The 27,124-nt window shown below is 46.9% G+C and overlaps 1 protein-coding gene across 5 annotated transcripts in view; it reads left to right on the top strand.

Moving 5' to 3' along the window:
- The window catches only part of LOC134890873 (ubiquitin carboxyl-terminal hydrolase CYLD-like), an 85,891-nt gene extending 75,818 nt beyond the window's left edge, over window positions 1-10,073 (top strand). For all 5 annotated transcript variants that reach the window (XM_063913494.1, XM_063913495.1, XM_063913490.1 and 2 more), the window contains 4 exons: window positions 7,923-8,031; window positions 8,407-8,525; window positions 8,644-8,851; window positions 9,530-10,073. In XM_063913494.1, coding sequence (XP_063769564.1) covers window positions 7,923-8,031; window positions 8,407-8,525; window positions 8,644-8,851; window positions 9,530-9,714 — 621 coding nt within the window. In that variant the 3' untranslated portion in view covers window positions 9,715-10,073. The remainder of the gene's footprint in view (window positions 1-7,922; window positions 8,032-8,406; window positions 8,526-8,643; window positions 8,852-9,529) is intronic.
- The last annotated feature ends 17,051 nt before the right edge of the window (window positions 10,074-27,124 follow it).

Below are 27,124 nucleotides of genomic sequence, written 5' to 3'. Positions count from 1 at the left end.
AATACAGGTGCCTTGGTTTTTAACACAGGCTCTGCTGAATCCTCTAAGGATAGAATGGCCTTCATTGCTCTAATTAATTCAGCTATATCCACTGAGCTGAGACCTTCTTCCTCCTCTTCGTATGCCGAAGTAGAGTAAATTGAGTTTTCATCTTCCAATTAATCATCTTGTGTAGCCTGTGAAGGTTTACTTACCATTGGTTTATCAGCTTGTTTCATATGAGAAGCTGCTGGGGGAAATTATATACCGTAGGTAGGGAGCTGCATGTATGGGTTAATAGTGTTCCCCATTCCTGGTAAAAAAGCTGTAGGAATTACCAGTTCAGCTATGCTGGACATGGTCTGTGCAAACATAGCCCAAGGTGGATCCATCTGTGCCTGACGTTGTACAGGGATCTGCCTTGTATTTTGCTGAAAAGCAAAACAATTTGCACATAAACCATCCTGAACCAGATCCTGAGAGGATAATACAGTTTTGCAAGACAAACATGATATGAGTGTTGGTGTTACTGTAAGTGTACCTTCATCACTTTTGCCGCTCTTAGACATGATAAATAATCAGCACTTTCACAGTGTACTACACAATTTGTGACTGTAATCGCTTCAACCCTCTAAAGTGATATCAATCTGACCCTACCCATGCACCAGCATTGAGGATCAGAAGAAACAACTAACAAACATATATTAAAGTCAGCAATCACACTAGCAGTCGGTCACATGTTACATATTAGTCATATGAGCACATTATCAACTACAAACACATTTTAAAGTATGTAGGAGTACATATTACTGAATCCTGTTTTACACAGATCTAACGTATTCAGACACAATGCGAAGAAAACCACAGTAAATGTACACAGACTCGTATACAATAGGCACTTAACTTAACTATTCATACTGAAAAAAGTAGATATAAAATTTAGTGCTGTATAGCCCGTACTCAGTAGAGTGGGATACAGGGAGACTGGCCTCGCTTCCAGGATCGATCAATACGTTAGCGAACGCTGAGTGGATCCAGACGCTACTAGTGTACACTGTCGCTCCGGGAACCTATAGTGAACACAGATGCACTGGTCACACAGCCACCTATGCTGCGACCGGGTCTCCTCACGGTAGTGCTTAGTGAACACAGACGCAGCGGCCTATGCTGCGACCAAGTACCCTCATGGTAATATCTGGGACGGAAGCAAGGAAACAGTTCATGGCGGGAGACTCGGCGGAAACTGGTCATGAACCGGGGAGGAGGGGCGGCCGGGAGAGCCGCCCCTCCTCCCCCTGCTGACATCAACCCTAGGGATCGCGGCCTCATGCTATTCCTCGTGCCTAAGATCCCTAAGGCCTAGCGCTGGTGCACCCGCGGTGGCAGCCGCGTCAGCTACTGTTTGGTAGTCTCCTTCCAATACAGTGCGACTCTGTCCGTATTCCATCTACTAAGCGGAATCGATGCCTTACCTTCTCTCTGTTCTCCGGCCACAGCCTGGTAACGTCTGCTGGACCTGCTAGTATATCCGACACAGACGCCTGCCGAAACAGCACTGTACTCGGTAAGCATTGTTGCGGCCCGGCGGAGAGTTGTTTGAGCGACTCTTTCTAAGCGTATAAGACGCTGTTTAGAAAGATCACTCAAAAAAACTAGTAAGACAAAAAAATAACATAAGAAAGCTTAGGACTGCTAAAAGGAACAGCAGCCCTCTGACCATGGTCTGGCTCCTGCCGCACCAAACAAAAAACTGATTTGCCTGAGCCAGTGGGCGGGGATATATGGATGGGCCCGTTGCATCCTGGGAGGTCTGAAAGCTTTTGATCATTTGGTGCCAATCCGCTGTCGCTCAATCATATCCCATTGTTATCCTGTGGATAACCTGTGGACCCTGCCGGAGAATTAATGCTAGGACCTCTGCCATGGTAGTGTCGGCGCACAGGGCCATGTGGTTGCGTCAATGGATAGCGGACACTGAATCCAAACACATTGTGGAATCTCTCCCCTTTTCTGGGGAATGGCTCTTTGGGGTTGAGTTGGATACATGGATTTCTAAGGTTACTGCGGGGAAATCCATGTTTCTCCCCCCTGGGGCCCCGCCAGCTAGGCGTTCCTACCCGGGGCTGTCTGTTCAGTCCTTTCGGTCTAACAGATTTTGATCTAGAGCCAGAGGTGCCTCCAATGCAGCTAGATGCACCAGAGGTAAGACAAGAACACATGCAAACACCAGTTCTCAGGAACAGGGCACCAGTTCTGCTTTCACTAAGTCCTCAGCAAGACGGTGCCCACCCACCCCGAGGGCATCTCAAGGTGCGAGCTCGACTGCGTCACTTCAGCCACATCTGGGACAGCTCCTGCCAGGATACCTGGATTAAGGACCTCATTTCTCAGGGCTACAAGCTGGAGTTCGACGGTGCTCCTCCCCAACGATTTTTCTAATCAATTTTGCCAGCTTGGGAGGATACACAAGTTACGTTACAGTAGGCCATCCAAAAGTTGGTCCAGTCCCACGTCATTGTTCCAGTACCAATACAACAACGGGGAAAGGGTTATTACTCCAACCTGTTTGTGGTACCGAAGCCGGATGGTTCGGTAAGGCCCATTTTGAATCTAAAGTCCTTGAACCCTTATCTCAGGGTTTTCAAGCTCAAGATGGAATCCTTGAGAGTAGTGATTGCTGGCATGGAAGAACAGGAATTCATGATTTCCTTGGATATCAAGGACGCCTACCTTCATATTCCAATTTGGCCACCTCATCAGGCTTATCTGAGGTTTGCCCTACTGGACGATCACTACTAGTTCCAGGCACTACCCTTCGGCCTGGTCACAGCTCCAAAGGTATTCACAAAGGTAATGGCGGAGATGATGTTCCGTGTCCAGGGGGTCAATGTTATCCCACACCTGGACAATCTCCTGATAAAAGCAGGATCCAGGGAGTTTTTATTGCTTCATATCGACCGCACTATCCAACTTCTGTCACACCATGGGTGGATCCTCAATTTACAGAAGTCCCACCTGGAGCTCAGTTCCAGTGCAGGGGGTCAGCCCACCAAAGCGCTCCTTCCGATCAACATTCTGGAACTTCGGGTGATCTACAATGCTCTACTTCAGGCCTCTCCTCTGCTTAACGATCACGTGATCCAAATACAGTCGGACAACGCCACAGCAGTGACATACATCAGTCAGCAAGGAGGGACAAAAAGCAGAGCCTGCATTCGAGAGGTGTCAAAGATACTTCTCTGGGTAGAAAGAAATGCAAGAGCAATGTCAGCAATCTTCATTCCGGGAGTGGACAACTGGGAAGCGTCATGATCTCCACCCGGGGGAGTGGGGGCTCCACCATCACATGTTTCAGCAGATCATCGACCGGTTGGACGGCCCATAAATAGACATGATGGCTTCTCGACTCAACAGGAAGCTTCACTGGTATTGCTCACGAACCAGGGACCCTCAGGCGAGGGCAGTGGATGCACTGACGTTGCTTTGGCCTTACCGGCTGGTCTATCTGTTTCCACAGATTCCGTTACTCCCAAGGGTGCTCAAGCGAATCAGAAATCAAGGAGTACAGGCAATGCTGATTGCCCCGGATTGGCCTCTGAGTGCGTGGTACGCGGATCTTCTCTACGTCTAAGAAGATATCTTCTTCAACAAGGACCGTTCGTCTACCCGGACTTACGGCGACTTTGTTTGATGGCATGGAGGTTGAGCAGAACATCCTAGCTCACAAGGGCCTTTCCAAAAAAGCCATTGCTACCATGGTTCAGGCCAGAAAACCTGTGACGTCAACATACTATCATCATATCTGGAGGAGATATGCCTTTTGGTGCAAGGAACGCTCGTGTCCGCCTGCGGAGTTGCACTTGGGACGTTTCCTTCGTTTCCTGCAAGCTGGTGTGGATAAGGGCTTATGCCTGGGTTCCATTAAGGCCCAGATTTCGTCCCTCTCAATTTTGTTCTAGAAGAATTTGTCAGTATTGCCAGAAGTGCAGACCTTCTTGCAAGGAGTACTTCACATTCAACCTCCTTTTGTGCCACCCACGGCTTTGAATGTAGTGGTGGAATTTCTACAGTCCTCCTAGTTTGAGCATCTGATGATGGTAGAAGACAAGTATCTCACATGGAAGACGGTCGTGTTACTGGCCCTGGCTTCTGCTATACGTGTCTCAGAATTGGGGACCTTATCGTGTAAAAGTCCATACTTGGTCTTTTACGAGGACAGAGCGGAGCTCAGAACTAGGCAGAAGTTCCTGCCGAAGGTTGTCTCTGCATTCCACTTGAATCAACCTATTGTGGTTCCATCAAGTTCTGGCCCTATCATGTAAAAGTCCATATTTGGTCTTTTACGAAGACAGAGCGGAGCTCAGGACTAGCCAGCAGTCCCTGACGAATGTTGTCTCTGCGTTCCATCTGAATCAACGATTTGTGGTTCCGTCTAGTGCTGGCACTTCTGCTTCTCCAAAGGCATTGGACGCTGTGCGAGCCTTAAAGATCTATGTCCAGCGAACGGCTCGGATCAGAAAGACGAATTTCTTGTTCGTGCTGTATAATGTGCAGAAAAAGGTATGTCCTGCTTCGTAGCAGTCCATGGCTTGTTGGCTTAGACTTACTATCCAACAGGCCTATGTGTCGGCAGCCTTACCTATTCCCAAGTCTCTGAAATCCCACTCTACAAGATCGGTGGGCTCTTCCTGGGAGGATGCCCATGGAGTCTCGGCCTTGCAACTATACTGTGATAGGATGCCACCTTTGCAATAAGACTGTTTGTGAAATTTCATCCCTGCTGGATAGTCCATGGTCAATTGTAAGTGATATTTTTAGAAAGTGGAAGAGAAAAGGAACAACAGCAGCTCAGCCACGAAGGAGAAGACCACATAAAATCACACAGCGGGAAACTTCCACTGGCATTAATGTACGCACAAAAACTGTGGGGGGGGGAGCTAATGGAATGTGTTTCCGTGGCTGAGCAGCTGCATGCATGCCTCACATCACCAAGTCCAGTGTCATGCATAGGATGGAGTAGTGTAAAGCACACCGACACTGGACTGTGGAGCAGTGGTAACGTGTTCTGTGAGTGACAAACCACACTTCTCTGTTTGGCAGTCAGATGGGTGAGTCTGGGTTTGGCAGATGCCCGGGACATGGTTATCTTCTTGACAGTGACGTTTGATGGAGGAGGATAATGGTATGGGACTGTTTTTTAGGGTTTGGGCTAGACCTTTTATCTCCATTGAAGGGCAATCTTAATACGTCAGCAAACCAAGACATTTTGGACAATTCTATGCTTCCAACTTTGTGGCAACAGTTTGGGTAAGGCCCTTTCCTATTCCAACATGACTGTACCCTAAGCACAAAGCAAGGACTATAAAGACATGGTTTGTTGAGTTTGGTGCGGAAGAACTTGACTGTCCAGCACAAAATCCTGACCTCAACCCCACCGAGCATCTTTTGGATGAACGGGAATGGAGATTGCGAGCCAAGCCTACACGTCCAACATTGACTTCATAAATGCTCTTCAGAATGAATGGGCACAAATTCCCACAGAAACATTCCAAAATCTTGTGGACAGCCTTCCAAGAAGAGTGGAAGCTGTTACAGCTGCAAAAGGGAGACCAACTCCAACTCCTTATTAAAGTATATCTATTTGAATACAATGTCATTACAGTCCCTGTTGGTGTAATGGTAAGGTGTCCGAATACTTTTGTCCATAGAGTGTATCTGGCATTTCCTGTAAATATTTAATTGTGGCTCTGTCAGCACAAATTACACTGCGAAATACAACAAAAACATTTATGTTTTTATTTTTTAATTTTCATATTTGCACCTTTGGGTCACATTGTGTTATATTTTACTGTCTTTTTTTTTTTTTTGTTTAAATAGAGAGGCCCAGATTTATCAAGTCTTGGAGAGTAGCACATGGCAGTTAGGAGCTGATTGGTTGGTAATTTATTACCATGCAATTTATCACTCTCCAAGGCTTGATAAATTTGGGCCTATGATTCTTAAATCATTGTAAAGCATACGTAATAATGTTTAGAATTTTAGTTGATTGACAATAATCATTGTTGATCTTGAGTGCACAAAAATGGGAATATTTTTATGAATTTTCAAGGCTGTCCAAAACATTATGTTGCTTATATGCATGTGTCCAATAAACTGCTTCTGAAAAACATTTAATTTCACCCAATACAAGGAAATGTAAAAAAAAAAATTGGATTTTTCTGGAAAATTATAAACCATGGACTTTTTTGGTAATTCATTTTTAAAATGTACAATGAAAGCAGATAAATACTTTAAAACATTTTACACGTTTTTTCTTCTGCTGGAGAGCTGACTGGAGGCATGGTCATATTTTTTCTATATGTTAGCCATGCCTGGAAATTCTACACTGAAGTTCTGACCTCGAGCATGATGGGCATTATGCCTTGTTTCAACCGAAACGCATTTTGTACTCTACATCACTGCCTAATAATAAGTGATCCCCATAAACAATCAAACACATTTATAAAGCACATACTAAGCACTGAATACTGTGTAAAAAAAAAAAAAAAATCTTATGGAGTAGATTTTTAAAGCTTGGCAAAAGATAAAGCACCAACCAGTCATCACCTAACGGGTATGGGTCATTAGGTCGACCACTATTGGTCGACATGGTCAATAGGTCGAAATGAGGTTTTTGACTGTTTGTGGTTTCATTTTCTTTGTAAAGTGACGGGGAACCCCAATTAGTGCACCGTGTCCCCTCGCATGGCTTGCTTCGCTCACCATGCTTCGGACAAGATGCCTCGCTGCGCTCAACACAGGTTACCATTCCCAATCGTAATCCACGTGGATCGTAAAGTATGAAAAAGTAAAAATTCGTTTTTTTAAAAACTCATGTCGACCTAGTACATGTCGAACTAATGCATGTCGACCAATAGTGGATGACCTAATTACCGTATCCCCAGCTAACTGGCATTTTCCAATCATAACGGATTTGAAAAATGAGTTAGGAGCTGACTGGCTGGTGCGTTATCACCTTCTAATTTATCACTGCTTTATCACTTCTTTATCCAATCTCCAAGCTTAATACATTTGCCCCACAGTCTGTAAAACGACAGTTTGGAACTGATTGGTATATCTCTCTTTCCCCTTTCACTCTTTGCAAGCTTTGATAAATATGCCCCTTAATTCTAGAAAAGCAGAAGTTTGTTTTTATATGTGCAAATAGAAGAACATATATATCATCAAATAGTTTTCGAAGAAGTCTCTTCCTCAAATCAATCCTGGGCTTAAATATGTACGTCATGAGTCAACAGAAACGCACGTTATTCTATAGCAAAAAAAGTTCTGAATTATTAGCTTTGAATAGTATCCCTTTAACCACTTGCCTGACATGGTCGCATCAGATGCGACCACACCAGCAAGTGTCTTATCTGAGCTGGTCGCACAGGATGCCACCAGTCAGATAAACAGTGTTAGCAGCGGCAGGGAAGGGAAACTTCCCTCTGACTCTGCTCTCAGAGGGTCCCTCTGCCTCCCTGCACATTCCCCTCTGTGTTCCTATGCTGCTGATCACTGCTGATCAGTCAGCGTGGCAGGACCCCCCACCCAGCAGCTGCAGACAATAGCAGCCGCTGGGGAAGTGTAAAGCATCCCCCCCAAGCCACCCCCAGACCCCCCCTGTACCTGGCAGCTGTCTTAGGGGTAAAAAGTAACGTTGCGATGGTCGCGATGTTCCGATGTTAAAATGTATTATTTTCTTTTTTTAAACTAAAATCATGTTCTTCACCTAATTCAATCATATAAAAAAAAAACAATTTCGAAGTGGTTTTTTGGGTGAAAAAATTGTCAGTTAAGTGGTTAAAGTAGTCTTGATTTCTGCTAGTACCATTCCATGTTTTACACATAAAAGTACTTTTGTTTAAATGTATTTTATGTATTTAGTGTTCCTATCCTCCTGTCAGGTTCCCTCCTGCCTTATCATTCAGATGCCCAGGAATGGGAAGAACTTCAAGATGTTCCCCACCATTATTCCAACCCTCCAGCTGGACATCACTGATCTTCTAGAAGACAGTAAGTACACAATATACTAACCTCTTAACTGGCTTAACAGCACCTGTGTAGTAGAGTATACCTCCCAGCAGTAGTATACAGATGAATGCCATTCCACATTTTCTTCTAATGCTTCTATTGTAATACTATCAAATTCCATTCACTGCCATTTTCTATTCAGCCACTGCTAAATTTCCACTTCCACCACTGCCTTCCAGTGACCACGTGTTGTGGCTGGGCAGATCAGTGCTATCATTTAGCTGTGTTTGGGTGAATTGAGTTTGGGGTTTTGGCCTACATTTATCTCTTCCTTGTTTGAAGGAATGTCTGAAAAGGGGATAACATACTGAATAAGTGTATAATCAGGGATCTCTTCCTTTCCTCTTCTTCCTGCAGCCCCACGACAGTGCTGTATTTGTCAGTCCCTGGCAGTGCTGGAGTGTCTTGACTGCTATGAGGATATGAGAATCGCTCCTGGACACTTAAAACAGTACTGTGCAATCTGCAGCAAGCAGGTACTACCTTCCTGTATAGTGAACAAAATAGAAGAATTACTTTTGTCTCCTGGGATTACTTTTGATTCCTGGGAATGAGGTTGTATAAGTCTCTTACATAAGGATTTTCCTTGGACAGGTCCACCTACACAGGCAGCGCTCTGCCCACCAACCAAGAGAACTGAGTGTGCCGGAGAATGTAAATGGACAGACCATGCTCCAAAGACAGCATTTACAGCTGTATGCGGTGTTATGTATAGAAACCAGTCATTATGTAGCTTTCATTAGACTCGGCTCCCAGGGTCATCCGCAGTGGGCCTTCTTTGATAGTATGGCTGATCGAGAAGGTATGTTATCTGTCTAACACGTATATTTTGGTCGTAATCCGTTTTTTCTCTTTTTACCTTTTGCGCTGCATGTCCTGTATATCTGTACTGCTTGGTAAGGCAACTCTTTCCTTGATTTGGGCTTTTCTGCAGTGTTCAATTCTCACCTAAATCTGGAGCTCATGATATCAGGAAATTGAAATTCACTGCGTTAAAAAAAAAAATATATTTTATTCTTCATTGCAACAAAAATCATTGAGTTAAACATTAGTTCTTGTTGATGCTTCAAACAAAACATTCCACGCACGATACTGGTGACTGAGAAAGAGTTCTGTATTTGTTTTCTTAAATACATAATTCCTCTTCGCTACCAGATGCTCTAATTTATATTTCTTTTAAAGTAAAATAATTTAGTAGTGAATATTGATGATTTTCTAGTACATTTTGACACAGTAGTCAATTATTTTGATAAAAAATGGCATTCTTGAAGCTCCATCACTGTCGTTATCCAAACTTTTTGCCAAACTCCACCATTACAGTCTAGGTGTTAAGGCTTTCCCTGCTTGCACACAGGTGACTTAATTAGTATCTTAGTCAATTTGATATAACTATCTGGCCTCAAGCATGAATATCCTTATGCTGGATTGTAATAGGGAGTTTGGGAAAACCTTCTATTGCTCTGTGTTTGTTGTTCTTTAGGAGGACAGAATGGATTCAACATCCCACGAGTAACTCCTTGCCCAGAGGTGACAGAATACCTGGAAATGGCTGCTGAGGAACTGCAGCAAAAAGATCCAAAGAGCATGCCAACCTATGCCCGCCGCTTGCTTTGTGATGCATACATGTGCCTGTACTACAGCCCTGAGCTCAGTCTTTACAAATAACATAGAAGTCAGGTTGAATTCTCATTAGGTTTCTTAGAACTTTTTCTAAAACTCCCACTAATCTGGAAAAGACAAACAAAATAACACTTCAACTTTTAGTAAATGTAAGAGAAAAGGGTGTATTGACCATACAGTTTTGAGTATATACAACAAATTGTCACGGTACCAATAGATAAATGTGGCTTAGTATTGCCTAGATCCGTAATACATATAGGTCAATTTTAATAAGGACACTTGGGTGCTCCCTGAGAGTATGAAGTAGGTTATAAAGACAAGGAGGACGCTGACATGCGTCTGGGTAGACTCTTAGGGTGGGGCACACTGATATACCTACAATCAAGGGGGCAGATGTATTAAACTGGAGAAGGCATAAGGAAGTGATAAACCAGTGATATGTGTAAGGTGATAAAGGCACCAGCCAATCAGATCCTAACTGTTAATTTACATATTGGAGCTGATTGGCTGGTGCCTTTATCACCTTGCACATATCACTGGTTTATCAGTTCCTTATGCCTTCTCCAGGTTAATACATCTGCCCCATTGTTCTGGATACTTGGGATTATAACAAGTAATATCTAAAATTTTGCATTTAATAGTTTACTACGAGATAAAATCGGAGTGACAAATTACTCCACAACATTTTTAAAAAGGCGAAATATCAACACATAACATGTGTAGACAAGACATGGTTAAAAATGTACACAGGTTCAGTGTATCATTGTTGGCCTCAGCCAATCGTTGTGCATTGATGTTCAGTTGTCAGTATATACTGTAAGGAAAGAAAATAGACAGGCAAGGCTATTCCTGTGTTTTCTGGATTCTGCTGCCCCGCATTTGCCTCAGTATTGAATACGGGGTGAGAGATCCCTACTCGCAACAGCCTATGGAAAAGCAGAAGGATATCCGGGCTATACAGGTACGTGACTTTGTTTCTGCTTTCGGCTGATGGCTAAAAAAGCCAGCGCAGCCGATGAGAGAACTACTGGCACCCTGGAAAACCGAATATCCTTCTGCTTTTCCATAGGCTGATGTGAGTAGAAAACACAGGAATAACCTTGCCTATTTTTTTCCTTACAGTATATATACGGACAACTGAACATCAATGCACAACGATTGGCTGAGGCTGACAATGATACCTGAACCTGTGTACATGTTTAACCATGTCTTGTTTATACATGTTATATGTTGATATTTCGCCTTTTTAAAAATGTTGTGAAGTAATTTGTCACTCCGATTTTATCTTGTAGTAAACTATTAAAGGTTAAGTTTTAGATATTATTTGTTATAATCCCAAGTATCCAGAACCTTGATTGCATGTATATCAGTGTGCCCCACCCTAAGAGAGTCTACCCAGACGCGTCTCAGCATCCTCCTTGTCTTTATAACTTTTAGTAAAGACCATTCGTAATATTAAATAATCTTACAATACTGAGCATACTGTAGTTTAGCTTCACAACTTCAGGCATGGTGTCCTTCAATAAATTTGGGCTGGATCCATTTTTTTATATAATTACTTTTGCTTGTTATTATTAGATAACTTATGAAAAATCCATCAATTCACAACAGTGCCTTATGATTATAGAAAAATTGGGACAGATGTATTAAGCCCAGAGAAGTGATAAGTGGATGGTGATAATGCACCAGCCAATCAGCTCATAGCTGTTAATTTACATATTGGAGCCGATTGGCTGGTGCGTTATCACCTTGCACTTATCACTGCTTTATCTCTTCTCCGGGCTTAGTACATCTGCCCCCATGGTATTATGTGCTCCACACTAGAAGCTCTGTTTATAATAGAATTTGCAGAGGAGTTCTGTGACCATATGAAAGCGCTGTAGGTTTCAGTGCTTTGTTATGTCATGGAAATTCCAATGTAATTTCAAATTCCCTTTATAATTTACATTACACGGTACGTTATGCCTTCCAGTACACAGGTTTCCCTGTTGAACACTGAAATGACAGCCTCAGAATAAATTGATAGCCATGTCATAAGAACTCACTATACATATGTTTTTTATATGAATTTATACAATTATTAATGTGATTTGTATATGTTGTATTAAATTAATTTTTCAAATGGATTTGTCCACATCCTTTCATGACATAGAAGTAAAAATATTACAGAAGTGGCTGGCAATACAGAAAATAGGATTTTAATTACCTACCGGTAAATCCTTTTCTCGTAGTCCGTAGAGGATGCTGGGGTCCACATTAGTACCATGGGGTTTAGACTGGTCCACTAGGAGCCAATGGCACTTTAAGAGTTTAATAGTGTGGGCTGGCTCCTCCCTCTATGCCCCTCCTACCAGACTCGGTATAGAAACTGTGCCCGAGGAGACAAACATACTTTGAGAGAAGGAAACACACAGATAGTGGAGAGATTCACACCAGCTCACACAAACAAGGCAAACCAGGCTAACCAGCCTGAAAACACAGCAACAGCTGAAACAATACTGAACCCAGTAAACAAACGCAGTACTTAACTAATAACAAAGCAGTACTGAACCAAATAACCACTGCAGGAGAACGAAGCGCTGGGCGGGCGCCCAGCATCCTCTACGGACTATGAGAAAAGGATTTGCCGGTAGGTAATTAAAATCCTATTTTCTCTTACGTCCTAGAGGATGCTGGGGTCCACATTAGTACCGTGGGGATGTACCAAAGCTCCCAGAACGGGAGGGAGAGCGCGGAGGCTCCAGCAGAACTGCTTGACCAAACTTTAGGTCCTCAAAGGCCAAAGTATCGAACTTGTAGAACTTGGCAAACGTGTTCGACCCAGACCAAGTAGCTGCTCGGCAAAGCTGTAAAGTCGAGACACCCCGGGCAGCCGCCCCAGAAGAACCCACCTTACGAGTAGAGTGGGCCTTAACAGATTTTGGACACTGCAATCCTGCCGTAGAATATGCATGCTGGATAGTGAACCTGATCCAGCGAGTAATCGTCTGCTTAAAAGCAGGACACCCAATTTTCTTGGGAACATAAAGGACAAACAGAGAGTCCGATTTTCTATGACGAGCAGTCCTCTCCACATAGATCTTCAAAGCCCTCACAACATCCAAGGACTTTGATGCAATTGAGGAGCCAGTAGCCACTGGCACCACAATAGGTTGGTTGATATGAAAAGCCGACACAACCTTAAGAAACTGCTGACGCGTCCTGAGCTCCACTCTATCTTCCTGGAAGATTTAATAGGGGCTCTTACAGGACAAAGCCCCCAAATTCGACAAACGTTGCGCAGAAGCCAAGGCCAACAATGTGACAGCCTACCACGTGAGAAACTTGACTTCAGCCTCCTGTAAAGGCTCAAACCAATCCAATTGCAGGAAATGCAACACCACGTCAAGATCCCAAGGTGCCGTCAGCGCCACAAAGGGAGGCTGGATGTGCAGAACCCCTTTCAAAAAGGTCTGAACCTCAGGGAGGGCAGCCAATTGTTTCTGGGAAAAAATTAATAAAGCCAAAATCTGGAACTTTATGGATACCAACCGCAGGCCCATATCCACACCTGCTTGCAGGAATAGAAGAACCCGTTGAAGTTGAAACTCCACCGCAGGAAATTTCTTGGATTCACACCAAGACACATACTTTTTCCAAATTCGATGGTAATGTTTAGACGTTACTCCCTTGCTAGCCTGTATCAGGGTAGGAATAACAGTGTTCGGAATACCCTTCCGAGCTAATATCTGGCGTTCAACCTCCATGCCGTCAAACATAGCCGTGGTAAGTCTTGATAAGCGAACGGCCCCTGTTGTAGACGATCCTTCCGAAGAGGAAGAGGCTTTGGATCTTCCAGCAGTAGATCCAGCAGATCTGCGTACCAAGCCATCCTTGGCCAGTCCGGAGCAATGAGGATCGCCTGAACTCTTGTTCTTTTTATAAGCTTTAGAATTTCTCTGACGTCCTAATGGATGCTGGGAACTCCGAAAGGACCATGGGGAATAGCGGCTCCGCAGGAGACTGAGCACAACTAAAGACAGCTTTTAGGTCACCTGGTGTGCACTGGCTCCTCCCACTATGACCCTCCTCCAAGCCTCAGTTAGATTTTGTGCCCGGCTGAGGTTGGATGCACACTAGGGGCTCTCCTGAGCTTCTAGAAAGAAAGTATATAATTAGGTTTTTTATTTTACAGTGAGACCTGCTGGCAACAGGCTCACTGCAGCGAGGGACTAAGGGGAGAAGAAGCGAACCTACCTGCTTGCAGCTAGCTTGGGCTTCTTAGGCTACTGGACACCATTAGCTCCAGAGGGATCGACCGCATGGAACTGGCCTTGGTGTTCGGTCCCGGAGCCGCGCCGCCGTCCCCCTTACAGAGCCAGAAGCAAGAAGAGGTCCGGAAAATCGGCGGCAGAAGACATCAGTCTTCACCGTGCGCCATTGCTCCTCATACACACTTCACACTCCGGTCACTGAGGGTGCAGGGCGCTAGGGGGGGGCGCCCTGAGCAGCAATAAAAACACCTTGGCTGGCAAAAATACCACAATATATAGCCCTAGAGGCTATATATGTGATAATTACCCCAGCCAGAATCCATAAAAAAGCGGGAGAATAGTCCGCGAAAAAGAGGCGGAGCTATCTCCTTCAGCACACTGGCGCCATTTCTCCCTCACAGCTCCGCTGGAAGGAAGCTCCCTGGCTCTCCCCTGCAGTCTACACTACAGAAAAGGGTAAAAAAGAGAGGGGGGCACTAAATTTAGGCGCAGTATATATAACAGCAGCTATAGGGGACATAATTCAGTTAGTCCCTGCATTATATAGCGCTCTGGTGTGTGCTGGCATACTCTCACTCTGTCTCCCCAAAGGGCTTTGGTGGGTCCTGTCCTCTGTTAGAGCATTCCCTGTGTGTGTGCGGTGTGTCGGTACGGCTGTGTCGACATGTTTGATGAGGATAATGAGGTGGAGGCGGAGCAGATGCCTATAGAAGGGATGTCACCCCCTGCGGGGCAGACACCTGAGTGGATGGACTTATGGAAGGAATTGCGTGCACGTGTCGACTCCTTACACAAAAAATTTGACGACATGCCAAATGCGGGACAGCCGGCTTCTCAGCTCGTGCCTGTCCAGGCGTCTCAAAGACCATCGGGGGCTCTAAAATGCCCGCTACCTCAGATGGCAGACGCAGATGTCGACACGGATACTGACACCAGTGTCGACGACGATGAGTCTAGTCTAATGTCCACTAAGGCCATTCGTTGCATGATTGAAGCAATGAAAGAGGTGTTACAAATTTCTGATATAAACCCAGGTACCACTAAAAAGGGTATTATGTTTGGGGAGAAAAAACTACCCGTAGTTTTTCCCCCATCAGAAGAATTAAATGAAGTGTGTGAAGAAGCGTGGGCTTTCCCTGATAAAAGATTGGTAATCTCTAAGAAGTTACTAATGGCGTTCCCTTTCCCGCCAGAGGATAGGTCACGTTGGGAGACACCACCTAGGGTGGATAAAGCGCTCACACGTTTGTCTAAAAAGGTGGCACTACCGTCTCCGGATACGGCCGCCCTCAAGGAACCTGCTGATAGAAAGCAGGAGGCGATCCTGAAGTCTGTATATACACACTCAGGCATTATACTTAGACCAGCTATTGCGTCAGCATGGATGTGCAGTGCTGCCGCTGCGTGGTCAGATTCCCTGTCAGAAAATATTGACACCCTAGACAGGGACACTATTCTGCTAACCATAGAGCATATAAAAGACTCAGTCTTATACATGAGAGATGCACAGAGGGAGATCTGCCGGCTGGCATCTAAAATAAGTGCATTGTCCATTTCTGCTAGGAGAGGCTTATGGACTCGCCAGCGGACAGGGGATGCAGATTCAAAAAGGCACATGGAAGTTTTGCCTTATAAGGGTGAGGAGTTATTCGGGGATGGTCTCTCGGACCTAGTTTCCACAGCAACTGCTGGGAAGTCAGCATTTTTACCCCATGTTCCCTCACAGCCTAAAAAGGCGCCGTTTTATCAGGTACAGTCCTTTCGGACTCAGAAAAACAGGCGTGGAAAAGGCGGGTCCTTTCTGTCCAGAGGCAGAGGTAGGGGAAAAAGGCTGCAACAAACAGCAGGTTCCCAGGAGCAAAAGTCCTCCCCCGCTTCTTCCAAGTCCGCCGCATGACGGTGGGGCTCCACAGGCGGAGCCAGGTACGGTGGGGGGCCGCCTCAAAAATTTCAGCGATCAGTGGGCTCGCTCACAGGTGGATCCCTGGATCCTGCAAATAGTATCTCAAGGGTACAAACTGGAATTCGAGGCGTCTCCACCCCACCGGTTCCTAAAATCTGCCTTGCCGACAACTCCCTCAGGCAGGGAGGCTGTGCTAGAGGCCATTCACAAGCTGTATTCCCAGCAGGTGATAGTCAAGTTGCCCCTACTTCAACAAGGACGGGGTTACTATTCCACACTGTTTGTGGTACCGAAACCGGACGGTTCGGTGAGACCCATTTTAAATTTGAAATCCTTGAACACATACATAAAAAAATTCAAGTTCAAGATGGAATCGCTCAGGGCGGTTATTGCAAGCCTGGACGAGGGGGATTACATGGTATCCCTGGACATCAAGGATGCTTACCTGCATGTCCCCATTTACTATCCTCACCAGGAGTACCTCAGATTTGTGGTACAGGATTGCCATTACCAATTCCAGACGCTGCCGTTTGGACTCTCCACGGCACCGAGGGTGTTTACCAAGGTAATGGCGGAAATGATGATACTCCTTCGAAGAAAGGGAGTTTTAATTATCCCGTACTTGGACGATCTCCTAATAAAGGCGAGGTCCAAGGAGCAGTTGTTGGTGGGAGTAGCACTATCTCAGGAGGTGCTACACCAGCACGGTTGGATTCTGAATATTCCAAAATCACAGCTGGTTCCGACGACACGTCTACTGTTCCTGGGTATGATTCTGGATACAGTCCAGAAAAAAGTGTTTCTCCCGGAGGAGAAAGCCAAGGAGCTGTCATCTCTAGTCAGAGACCTCCTGAAACCGAAACAGGTATCGGTGCATCACTGCACGCGGGTCCTGGGAAAGATGGTGGCTTCTTACGAAGCAATTCCTTTCGGCAGGTTCCATGCCAGATCTTTCAGTGGGACCTGTTGGACCAATGGTCCGGATCGCATCTTCAGATGCATCGCCTAATAACCCTGTCTCCAAGAACCAGGGTGTCTCTGCTGTGGTGGCTGCAGAGTGCTCATCTTCTAGAGGGCCGCAGATTCGGCATACAGGACTGGGTCCTGGTGACCACGGACGCCAGCCTTCGAGGCTGGGGGGCAGTCACACAGGGAAGAAACTTCCAAGGACTATGGTCGAGTCAGGAAACTTCCCTACACATAAATATTCTGGAACTAAGGGCCATTTACAATGCCCTAAGTCAGGCAAAATCCCTGCTTCTACACCAGCCGGTACTGATCCAGTCAGACAACATCACGGCAGTCACCCATGTAAATCGACAGGGCGGCACAAGAAGCAGGATGGCACTGGCAGAAGCCACAAGGATTCTCCGATGGGCGGAAAATCACGTACTAGCACTGTCAGCAGTGTTCATTCCGGGAGTGGACAACTGGGAAGCAGACTTTCTCAGCAGGCACGACCTCCACCCGGGAGAGTGGGGACTTCATCCAGAAGTCTTCACGCTGATTGTAAATCGATGGGAACGACCACAGGTGGACATGATGGCATCCCGCCTAAACAAAAAATTAGAGAGATATTGCGCCAGGTCAAGGGACCCTCAGGCGATAGCTGTGGACGCTCTAGTGACACCGTGGGTGTAACAGTCGGTTTATGTGTTCCCTCCTCTGCCTCTCATAAAAGGGCATTCCGGAGGAAGTCATTCCTACGCTGATTAAAGCCAGGAAAGATGTAACTGTAAAGCATTATCACCGCATATGGTGGAAATATGTTGCTTGGTGTGAGGCCAAAAAGGCCCCAACAGAGGAATTTCAACTGGGTCGATTTCTGCATTTCCTACAAGCAGGAGTGACTATGGGCCTGAAATTAGGCTTCATTAAGGTACAGATCTCGGCTCTGTCGATTTTCTTCCAGAAAGAGCTGGCTTCACTACCTGAAGTTCAGACGTTTGTGAAAGGTGTGCTGCATATTCAGCCCCCGTTTGTGCCTCCAGTGGCACCTTGGGATCTCAACGTGGTGTTGAGTTTCTTAAAATCACATTGGTTTGAGCCACTTAAAACCGTGGATCTACAATATCTCACGTGGAAAGTGGTCATGTTATTGGCCTTGGCTTCAGCCAGGCGTGTGTCAGAATTGGCGGCTTTGTCATGTAAAAGCCCTTATCTGATTTTCCATATGGATAGGGCGGAATTGAGGACTCGTCCCCAGTTTCTCCCTAAGGTGGTATCAGCTTTTCACTTGAACCAACCTATTGTGGTGCCTGCGGCTACTAGGGACTTGGAGGATTCCAAGTTGCTGGACGTAGTCAGGGCCTTGAAAATTTATGTTTCCAGGACGGCTAGAGTCAGGAAAACTGACTCGCTATTTATCCTGTATGCACCCAACAAGCTGGGTGCTCCTGCTTCTAAGCAGACTATTGCTCGCTGGATTTGTAGCACAATTCAGCTGGCGCATTCTGCGGCTGGACTGCCGCATCCTAAATCGGTAAAAGCCCATTCCACAAGGAAGGTGGGCTCATCTTGGGCGGCTGCCCGAGGGGTCTCGGCTTTACAACTTTGCCGAGCTGCTACTTGGTCAGGGGCAAACACGTTTGCAAAATTCTACAAATTTGATACCCTGGCTGAGGAGGACCTTGAGTTCTCTCATTCGGTGCTGCAGAGTCATCCGCACTCTCCCGCCCGTTTGGGAGCTTTGGTATAATCCCCATGGTCCTTTCGGAGTTCCCAGCATCCACTAGGACGTCAGAGAAAATAAGATTTTACTCACCGGTAAATCTATTTCTCGTAGTCCGTAGTGGATGCTGGGCGCCCGTCCCAAGTGCGGATTGTCTGCAATACTTGTACATAGTTATTGTTAACTAAAGGGTTATTGTTGAGCCATCTGTTGAGAGGCTCAGTTGTTTTCATACTGTTAAACTGGGTATGGTATCACGAGTTATACGGTGTGATTGGTGTGGCTGCTAAGAGTCTTACCCGGGATTCAAAATCCTTCCTTATTATGTCAGCTCGTCCGGGCACAGTGTCCTAACTGAGGCTTGGAGGAGGGTCATAGTGGGAGGATCCAGTGCACACCAGGTGACCTAAAAGCTTTCTTTAGTTGTGCCCAGTCTCCTGCGGAGCCGCTATTCCCCATGGTCCTTTCGGAGTTCCCAGCATCCACTACGGACTACGAGAAATAGATTTACCGGTGAGTAAAATCTTATTTTTTGGAATGAGAGGAAGTGGAGGGAACACATACACTGACTTGAACACCCTCGGTGTTACCAGGGCATCCACCACCACTGCTTGTGGGTCTCTCGACCTAGAGCAGTACCTCTGAAGTTTCTTGTTGAGACGCGAGGCCATCATGTCTATTTGAGGTACGCCCCAACGACTGGTCACCTCCGTGAACACCTCCGGATGGAGACCCCATTCTCCTGGATGGGGATCATGCCTGCTGAGGAAGTCCACTTCCCAGTTGTCCACTCCCGGAATGAAGATTGCTGACAGCGCCACTGCGTGCCTTTCTGCCCAAAGGAGGATTCTTGTTACCTCCGACATTGCAGCTCTGCTCTTTGTTTTGCCCTTTCGGTTTATGTAGGCCACCGTCGTTACATTGTCCGACTGCACTTGATTGGCCTGATCTTGCAGAAGTTATTTCGCTTGTAGAAGACTGTTGTATACAGCTCTTAGCTCCAGGATGTTTATTGGAAGAAGGGATTCCTGACTTGACCACCTTCCTTGGAAGGTTTCCCCTTGGGTGACTGCGCCCCAACCTCTAAGACTTGCATACGTGGTTAGAAGGATCCAGTTCTGAACCTCGAACCTGCGGCCCTCCAGAAGGTGAGTCCTTGCTTTTGGCGACAGACGTATCCTCTGGTGCATATGTAAGTGAGATCCCGACCACTTGTCTAGGAGATCCAGTTGGAATGACTGAGCATGAAATCTTCCGTACTGTACAGCCTCGTAAGAGGCAACCATCTTCCCCAGAAGGCGAATGCACTGATGAACCGACACCCAGGTTGGCTTCAGGACATCCCGGACCATTGTTTGAATCACCACGCTTTCTCCACTGATAGAAACACCCTCTGCACCTCTGTGTCGAGGATCATTCCCAGGAACGACAGTCTTCTTGTTGGCTCCAAATGTGACTTTGGAAGGTTCAGGATCCAACCGTGCTCCCTGAGTAGATAAGTCGTGAGAGCAATGGACTGTAACAACTTCTCCCTGGACGATGCCTTTATCAGCAGGTCGTCCAGATATGGAATTATGTTCACCCCCTGTCTGCGGAGGAGAACCATCATCTCTGCCATCACCTTGGTGAACACGCTCGGTGCCGAGGAGAGGCCGAATGGCAGCGCCTGGAACTGATAGTGACAATCCAACAGTGCAAATCTGAGATAAGCCTGGTGTGGCGGCCAAATCGGAATGTGGAGGTACGCATCCTTTATATCCAGGGATACCAGAAACTCTCCATCCTCCAGACCTGAGATCACCGCTCTTAGAGACTCCATTTTGAATTTGAACTCCCCCAGATAAGGGTTTAACGATTTCAAGTTCAAAATTGGTCTGACCGAACCATCCGGTTTTGGTACCACGAAAAGGTTTGAATAATACCCCTTAGTTTGCATATGAGGTGGAACAGGGACAATGACCTGTGACTTTTCTAATTTTTGGATTGCGTCCTGTAGGATAGCCCTGTCTGCCAGCAAAACTGGCAAGCCTGATTTGAAGAATCGGTGCGGCGGAAGTTCTTGAAACTCCAGTCTGTATCCCTGGGACACAATATCCTGTACCCAGGAATCCAGGCCGGACGACACCCAGACGTGGCTGAAACGTCTGAGCCTTGCACCCACCAGCCCATCTTCCAGGCTTCGCGGACCACCGTCATGCTGAGGATTTTGAGGAACCAGAAGCCGGTTTCCGGTCCTGGGAGCCTGTGGGTGCAGGCTTTTTGGATTTTGCACAACCACCTCTAAAGAAGGTGGTAGAAGGCTTGGACTTTTTTGTTTTAGCGGTCCGAAAGGACTGCAATGCAGATGAAGAAAAGGGTTTCTTCATAGAAGGCGTAGCTGAGGGAAGAAAAGGTGACTTACCCGCGGTTGCTGTGGAAAATCACGCATCCAATGCTTCCCCAAATAGAGCCTGACCTGTGTAGGGTAGGTTCTCCACACTTCTCCTGGATTTTGCGTCTGCGGACCATTGGCGTAGCCAGAGACTCCTGCAAGCTGAGACAGACATGGAAGACAGCCTTGCAGTCAGCATACCAAGGTCCTTCATTGATTCCACCATGAACCCCGCAGAATCCTGTATGTTACGTAAAAACAATTCAATGTCACTTCTATCCATTGAATCCAAACCCTCAAGTAACGTGCCTGTCCACTTTACTATTGTCACGATCCGGGTATCTGGACGCCATTTCTTACCCATCAGATGCCTCCTAAGGCTGGCTCAGCGCTCCAGGACCGGATCCCATCTGTTATCCTAATGTTCACATTCCTGCATCCTCTCCTGTCTCTCTGAGACGCTGTCACAGTAACGCCTTATTACATCTGGCATGGCGTCTCCCGCGGCCTCCGCCGCCGTCCCTGAGCTTCTGCATGCAGAGTGTCAGAGTGGCGATTACGTCAGCCGCGGCCTCCGCTGTGTCCGCGTGATTGGATGTGCACTTGTCAGCCTGGCGTCTCCTGTCTCCAGTGGCCGGCGCCGCCATTACTCTTTTCATTACCACATGGATTACAAACCAAACTTCCCTCCAAGTGTCTGCATGGGCGCAGCCATCTTGGATTCTGTCAGCTGATCATTTCCTCCAATCTGTTGTCAGTATTGTTAATCTGCATAATTGCCTAGCCAATCCCTTCCTTGCTGCAGGTATAAATACACTGTGCCTGAGCAAGGAAGGCGTCAGTGCTTTGGTTGTCAAACCTAGTTCCTGTTTGTCTCTCTCCTGTGATTGTCTTCCAGGTTCCAGCTCCTGTCTCAAGACTTCCACCATAGAGACCCGCACCAGCATTCCACCTGCGGTGTAGCCTGACTCTCCAATCCATTGTGGATTCATCTGTTTCCAGCTACAGCATTACCTGCTTCCAGCTCAGCTTCCAGCAGAGTACAGCTTCCCTTAAAGGCCCGGTGTCCTTTCTACACTTTACCACTCTCCACCGGTATTATTATTTCTCCGCTCTCAAGTTCTACATTTCAGTTCATATTTCATCGCTCCCAAGTTCATCTATTATTTCTCTATCGTCCTAGTGGATGCTGGGGTTCCTGAAAGGACCATGGGGAATAGCGGCTCCGCAGGAGACAGGGCACAAAAGTAAAGCTTTCCGATCAGGTGGTGTGCACTGGCTCCTCCCCCTATGACCCTCCTCCAAGCCAGTTAGATTTTTGTGCCCGGCCGAGAAGGGTGCAATCTAGGTGGCTCTCCTAAAGAGCTGCTTAGAGAAAGTTTAGCTTAGGTTTTTTATTTTACAGTGAGTCCTGCTGGCAACAGGATCACTGCAACGAGGGACTTAGGGGAGAAGAAGTGAACTCACCTGCGTGCAGGATGGATTGGCTTCTTGGCTACTGGACATCAGCTCCAGAGGGACGATCACAGGTACAGCCTGGATGGTCACCGGAGCCTCGCCGCCGGCCCCCTTGCAGATGCTGAAACATGAAGAGGTCCAGAATCGGCGGCAGAAGACTCCTCAGTCTTCTAAAGGTAGCGCACAGCACTGCAGCTGTGCGCCATTTTCCTCTCAGCACACTTCACACGGCAGTCACTGAGGGTGCAGGGCGCTGGGAGGGGAGCGCCCTGGGAGGCAAATGAAAACCTATTTGGCTAAAAAAATACCTCACATATAGCCTCCGGGGCTATATGGAGATATTTAACCCCTGCCAGAATACACTAAAGAGCGGGAGACGAGCCCGCCGGAAAAGGGGCGAGGCCTATCTCCTCAGCACACAGCGCCATTTTCCTTACACAGCTCCGCTGGTCAGGACGGCTCCCAGGTCTCTCCCCTGCACTGCACTACAGAAACAGGGTAAAACAAGAGAGGGGGGGCAAAATAGTGGCAAAAATTATATTATAAAAGCAGCTATACAGGGAGCACTTATTATAAGGCTATCCCTGTCATATCTAGCGCTTTTGGTGTGTGCTGGCAAACTCTCCCTCTGTCTCCCCAAAGGGCTAGTGGGGTCCTGTCTTCGTTAAGAGCATTCCCTGTGTGTCTGCTGTGTGTCGGTACGTGTGTGTCGACATGTATGAGGACGATATTGGTGTGGAGGCGGAGCAATTGCCAAATATGGGGATGTCACCTCCTAGGGGGTCGACACCAGAATGGATGCCTTTATTTATGGAATTACGGGATAGTGTCAACACGCTAAAGCAGTCGTTTGTCGACATGAGACGGCCGGACAATCAGTTAGTGCCTGTCCAGGCGCCTCAAACACCGTCAGGGGCTGTAAAACGCCCTTTGCCTCAGTCGGTCGACACAGACCCAGACACAGGCACTGATTCCAGTGGCGACGGTGACGAATCAACCGTATTTTCCAGTAGGGCCACACGTTATATGATTTTGGCAATGAAGGAGGCGTTACATTTAGCTGATACTACTGGTACCACTAAACAGGGTATTATGTGGGGTGTGAAAAAACTACCTATAGTTTTTCCTGATTCAGAAGAACTAAATGATGTATGTGATGAAGCGTGGGTTGCCCCCGATAAAAAGATGCTAATTTCAAAGAAGTTATTAGCTTTATACCCTTTCCCGTCAGAGGTTAGGGCGCGCTGGGAAACACCTCCTAGGGTGGATAAGGCGCTCACACGCTTATCTAAACAAGTGGCGTTACCCTCTCCTGATACGGCCGCACTTAAAGATCCAACAGATAGGAGGATGGAAAATATCCAAAAAAGTATATACACACATACAGGTGTTATACTACGACCAGCTATAGCGTCAGCCTGGATGTGCAGTGCTGGAGTAGTTTGGTCAGAGTCCCTGATTGAAAATATTGATACCCTGGATAGGGACAATGTTTTACTGTCTTTAGAGCAAATAAAGGATGCATTTCTTTATATGCGTGATGCACAGAGGGATATCTGCACACTGGCATCACGGGTAAGTGCTATGTCCATTTCGGCCAGAAGAAGTTTATGGACGCGACAGTGGTCAGGCGATGCGGACTCAAAACGGCATATGGAAGTTTTGCCGTATAAAGGGGAGGAGTTATTTGGAGTCGGTCTATCAGATTTGGTGGCCACGGCTACAGCCGGGAAATCCACCTTTTTACCTCAAGCTACTCCCCAACAGAAAAAGACACCGACTTTTCAACCGCAGTCCTTTCGTTCCTTTAAAAACAAGAGAGCAAAGGGATATTCATATCTGCCAGGAGGCAGAGGAAGGGGGAAGAGACACCAACAGGCAGCTCCTTCCCAGGAACAGAAGCCCTCCCCCGCTTCTACAAAAGCCTCAGCATGACGCTGGGGCTTCTCAAGCGGACTCGGGGGCGGTGGGCGGTCGTCTCAAGCATTTCAGCGCGCAGTGGGCTCACTCGCAGGTAGATCCCTGGATCCTGCAGATAATATCTCAGGGGTACAGGTTGGAACTAGAGACAGATCCGCCTCGCCGTTTCCTGAAGTCTGCTTTACCAACGTCCCCCTCCGAAAGGGAGACGGTTTTGGAAGCCATTCACAAGCTGTACTCTCAGCAGGTGATAGTCAAGGTACCTCTTCTACAACAGGGAAAGGGGTATTATTCCACTCTATTTGTGGTACCGAAGCCGGACGGCTCGGTAAGACCTATTCTAAATCTGAAGTCCTTGAACCTGTACATAAAGAAGTTCAAGTTCAAAATGGAGTCACTCAGAGCAGTGATAGCGAACCTGGAAGAAGGGGACTTTATGGTGTCCTTGGACATCAAGGATGCGTACCTCCACGTTCCAATTTACCCCTCACACCAGGGGTACCTCAGGTTCGTTGTACAAAACTGTCACTATCAGTTTCAGACGCTGCCGTTCGGATTGTCCACGGCACCTCGGGTCTTTACAAAGGTAATGGCCGAGATGATGATTCTTCTTCGAAGAAAAGGCGTATTAATTATCCCATACTTGGACGATCTCCTAATAAGGGCAAGGTCCAGAGAACAGCTAGAGAGGGGATTAGCACTGTCTCAAGAAGTGCTAAAACAGCACGGCTGGATTCTGAATATTCCAAAATCCCAGTTAATGCCGACAACTCGTCTGCTGTTCCTAGGGATGATTCTGGACACGGTTCAGAAAAAGGTTTTTCTCCCGGAGGAAAAAGCCAAGGAGTTGTCCGAGCTTGTCAGGAACCTCCTAAAACCAGGAAAGGTGTCTGTACATCAATGCACAAGAGTCCTGGGAAAAATGGTGGCTTCTTACGAAGCAATTCCATTCGGCAGATTCCATGCACGAATTTTCCAGAGGGATCTGTTAGACAAATGGTCAGGGTCGCATCTTCAGATGCACCAGCGGATAACCCTGTCTCCAAGGACAAGGGTATCTCTTCTGTGGTGGTTGCAGAGTGCTCATCTATTGGAGGGCCGCAGATTCGGCATACAGGATTGGATCCTGGTGACCACGGACGCCAGCCTGAGAGGCTGGGGAGCAGTCACACAAGGAAGAAACTTCCAGGGAGTGTGGATGAGCCTGGAAACGTCTCTTCACATAAACATTCTGGAACTAAGAGCAATCTACAATGCTCTAAGCCAGGCAGAACCTCTGCTTCAAGGAAAACCGGTGTTGATCCAGTCGGACAACATCACGGCAGTCGCCCATGTGAACAGACAGGGCGGCACAAGAAGCAGGAGTGCAATGGCAGAAGCTGCAAGGATTCTTCGCTGGGCAGAGAATCATGTGATAGCACTGTCAGCAGTGTTCATCCCGGGAGTGGACAACTGGGAAGCAGACTTCCTCAGCAGACACGACCTTCACCCGGGAGAGTGGGGACTTCATCCGGAAGTCTTCCACATGCTGGTAACCCGTTGGGAAAGACCAATGGTGGACATGATGGCATCTCGCCTCAACAAAAAACTGGACAGGTATTGCGCCAGGTCAAGAGATCCGCAGGCAATAGCTGTGGACGCGCTGGTAACGCCTTGGGTGTACCAGTCGGTGTATGTGTTTCCTCCTCTGCCTCTCATACCAAAAGTATTGAGAATTATACGGCAAAGAGGCGTAAGAACGATACTAGTGGTTCCGGATTGGCCAAGAAGGACTTGGTACCCGGAACTTCAAGAGATGATCACGGAAGATCCGTGGCCTCTACCTCTAAGGAGGGACTTGCTTCAGCAGGGTCCCTGTCTGTTTCAAGACTTACCGCGGCTGCGTTTGACGGCATGGCGGTTGAATGCCGGATCCTAAAGGAAAAAGGCATGCCGGAAGAAGTCATTCCTACTTTGATTAAAGCAAGGAAGGAAGTAACCGTGCAACACTATCACCGCATTTGGCGAAGATATGTTGCGTGGTGCGAGGATCGGAGTGCTCCGACGGAGGAATTTCAACTGGGTCGATTCCTACATTTCCTGCAATCAGGATTGTCTATGGGTCTCAAATTGGGATCTATTAAGGTTCAAATTTCGGCCCTGTCGATTTTCTTTCAAAAAGAATTGGCTTCAGTTCCTGAAGTCCAGACTTTTGTTAAGGGAGTGCTGCATATACAACCTCCTGTGGTGCCTCCAGTGGCACCGTGGGATCTCAATGTGGTTTTGGAATTTCTAAAATCTCATTGGTTTGAACCACTAAAAAAGGTGGATTTAAAATATCTCACATGGAAAGTGACCATGTTACTAGCCCTGGCTTCGGCCAGGAGAGTGTCAGAACTGGCAGCTTTCTCTTACAAAAGCCCATATCTGATTTTCCATTCGGACAGGGCAGAACTGCGGACTCGTCCGCATTTTCTCCCTAAGGTGGTGTCAGCATTTCATCTGAACCAGCCTATTGTAGTGCCTGCGGCTACAAGTGACTTGGAGGACTCCAAGTTACTGGACGTTGTCAGAGCATTAAAAATATATATTGCAAGGACAGCTGGAGTCAGAAAATCTGACTCGTTGTTTATATTGTATGCACCCAACAAGATGGGTGCTCCTGCGTCTAAGCAGACGATTGCTCGTTGGATCTGTAGCACAATCCAACTTGCACATTCTGTGGCAGGCCTGCCACAGCCTAAATCTGTAAAGGCCCACTCCACAAGGAAGGTGGGCTCATCTTGGGCGGCTGCCCGAGGGGTCTCGGCATTACAACTTTGCCGAGCAGCTACGTGGTCAGGGGAGAATTTTACAAATTTGATACTCTGGCTAAGGAGGACCTGGAGTTCTCTCATTCG

This window comes from Pseudophryne corroboree, chromosome 1 (assembly GCF_028390025.1).
Source record: "Pseudophryne corroboree isolate aPseCor3 chromosome 1, aPseCor3.hap2, whole genome shotgun sequence".
Lineage (NCBI taxonomy): Eukaryota > Metazoa > Chordata > Amphibia > Anura > Myobatrachidae > Pseudophryne > Pseudophryne corroboree.
Note: the sequence above shows the minus strand (reverse complement) of the source record. Positions and strands in the feature narration are given on the sequence as shown.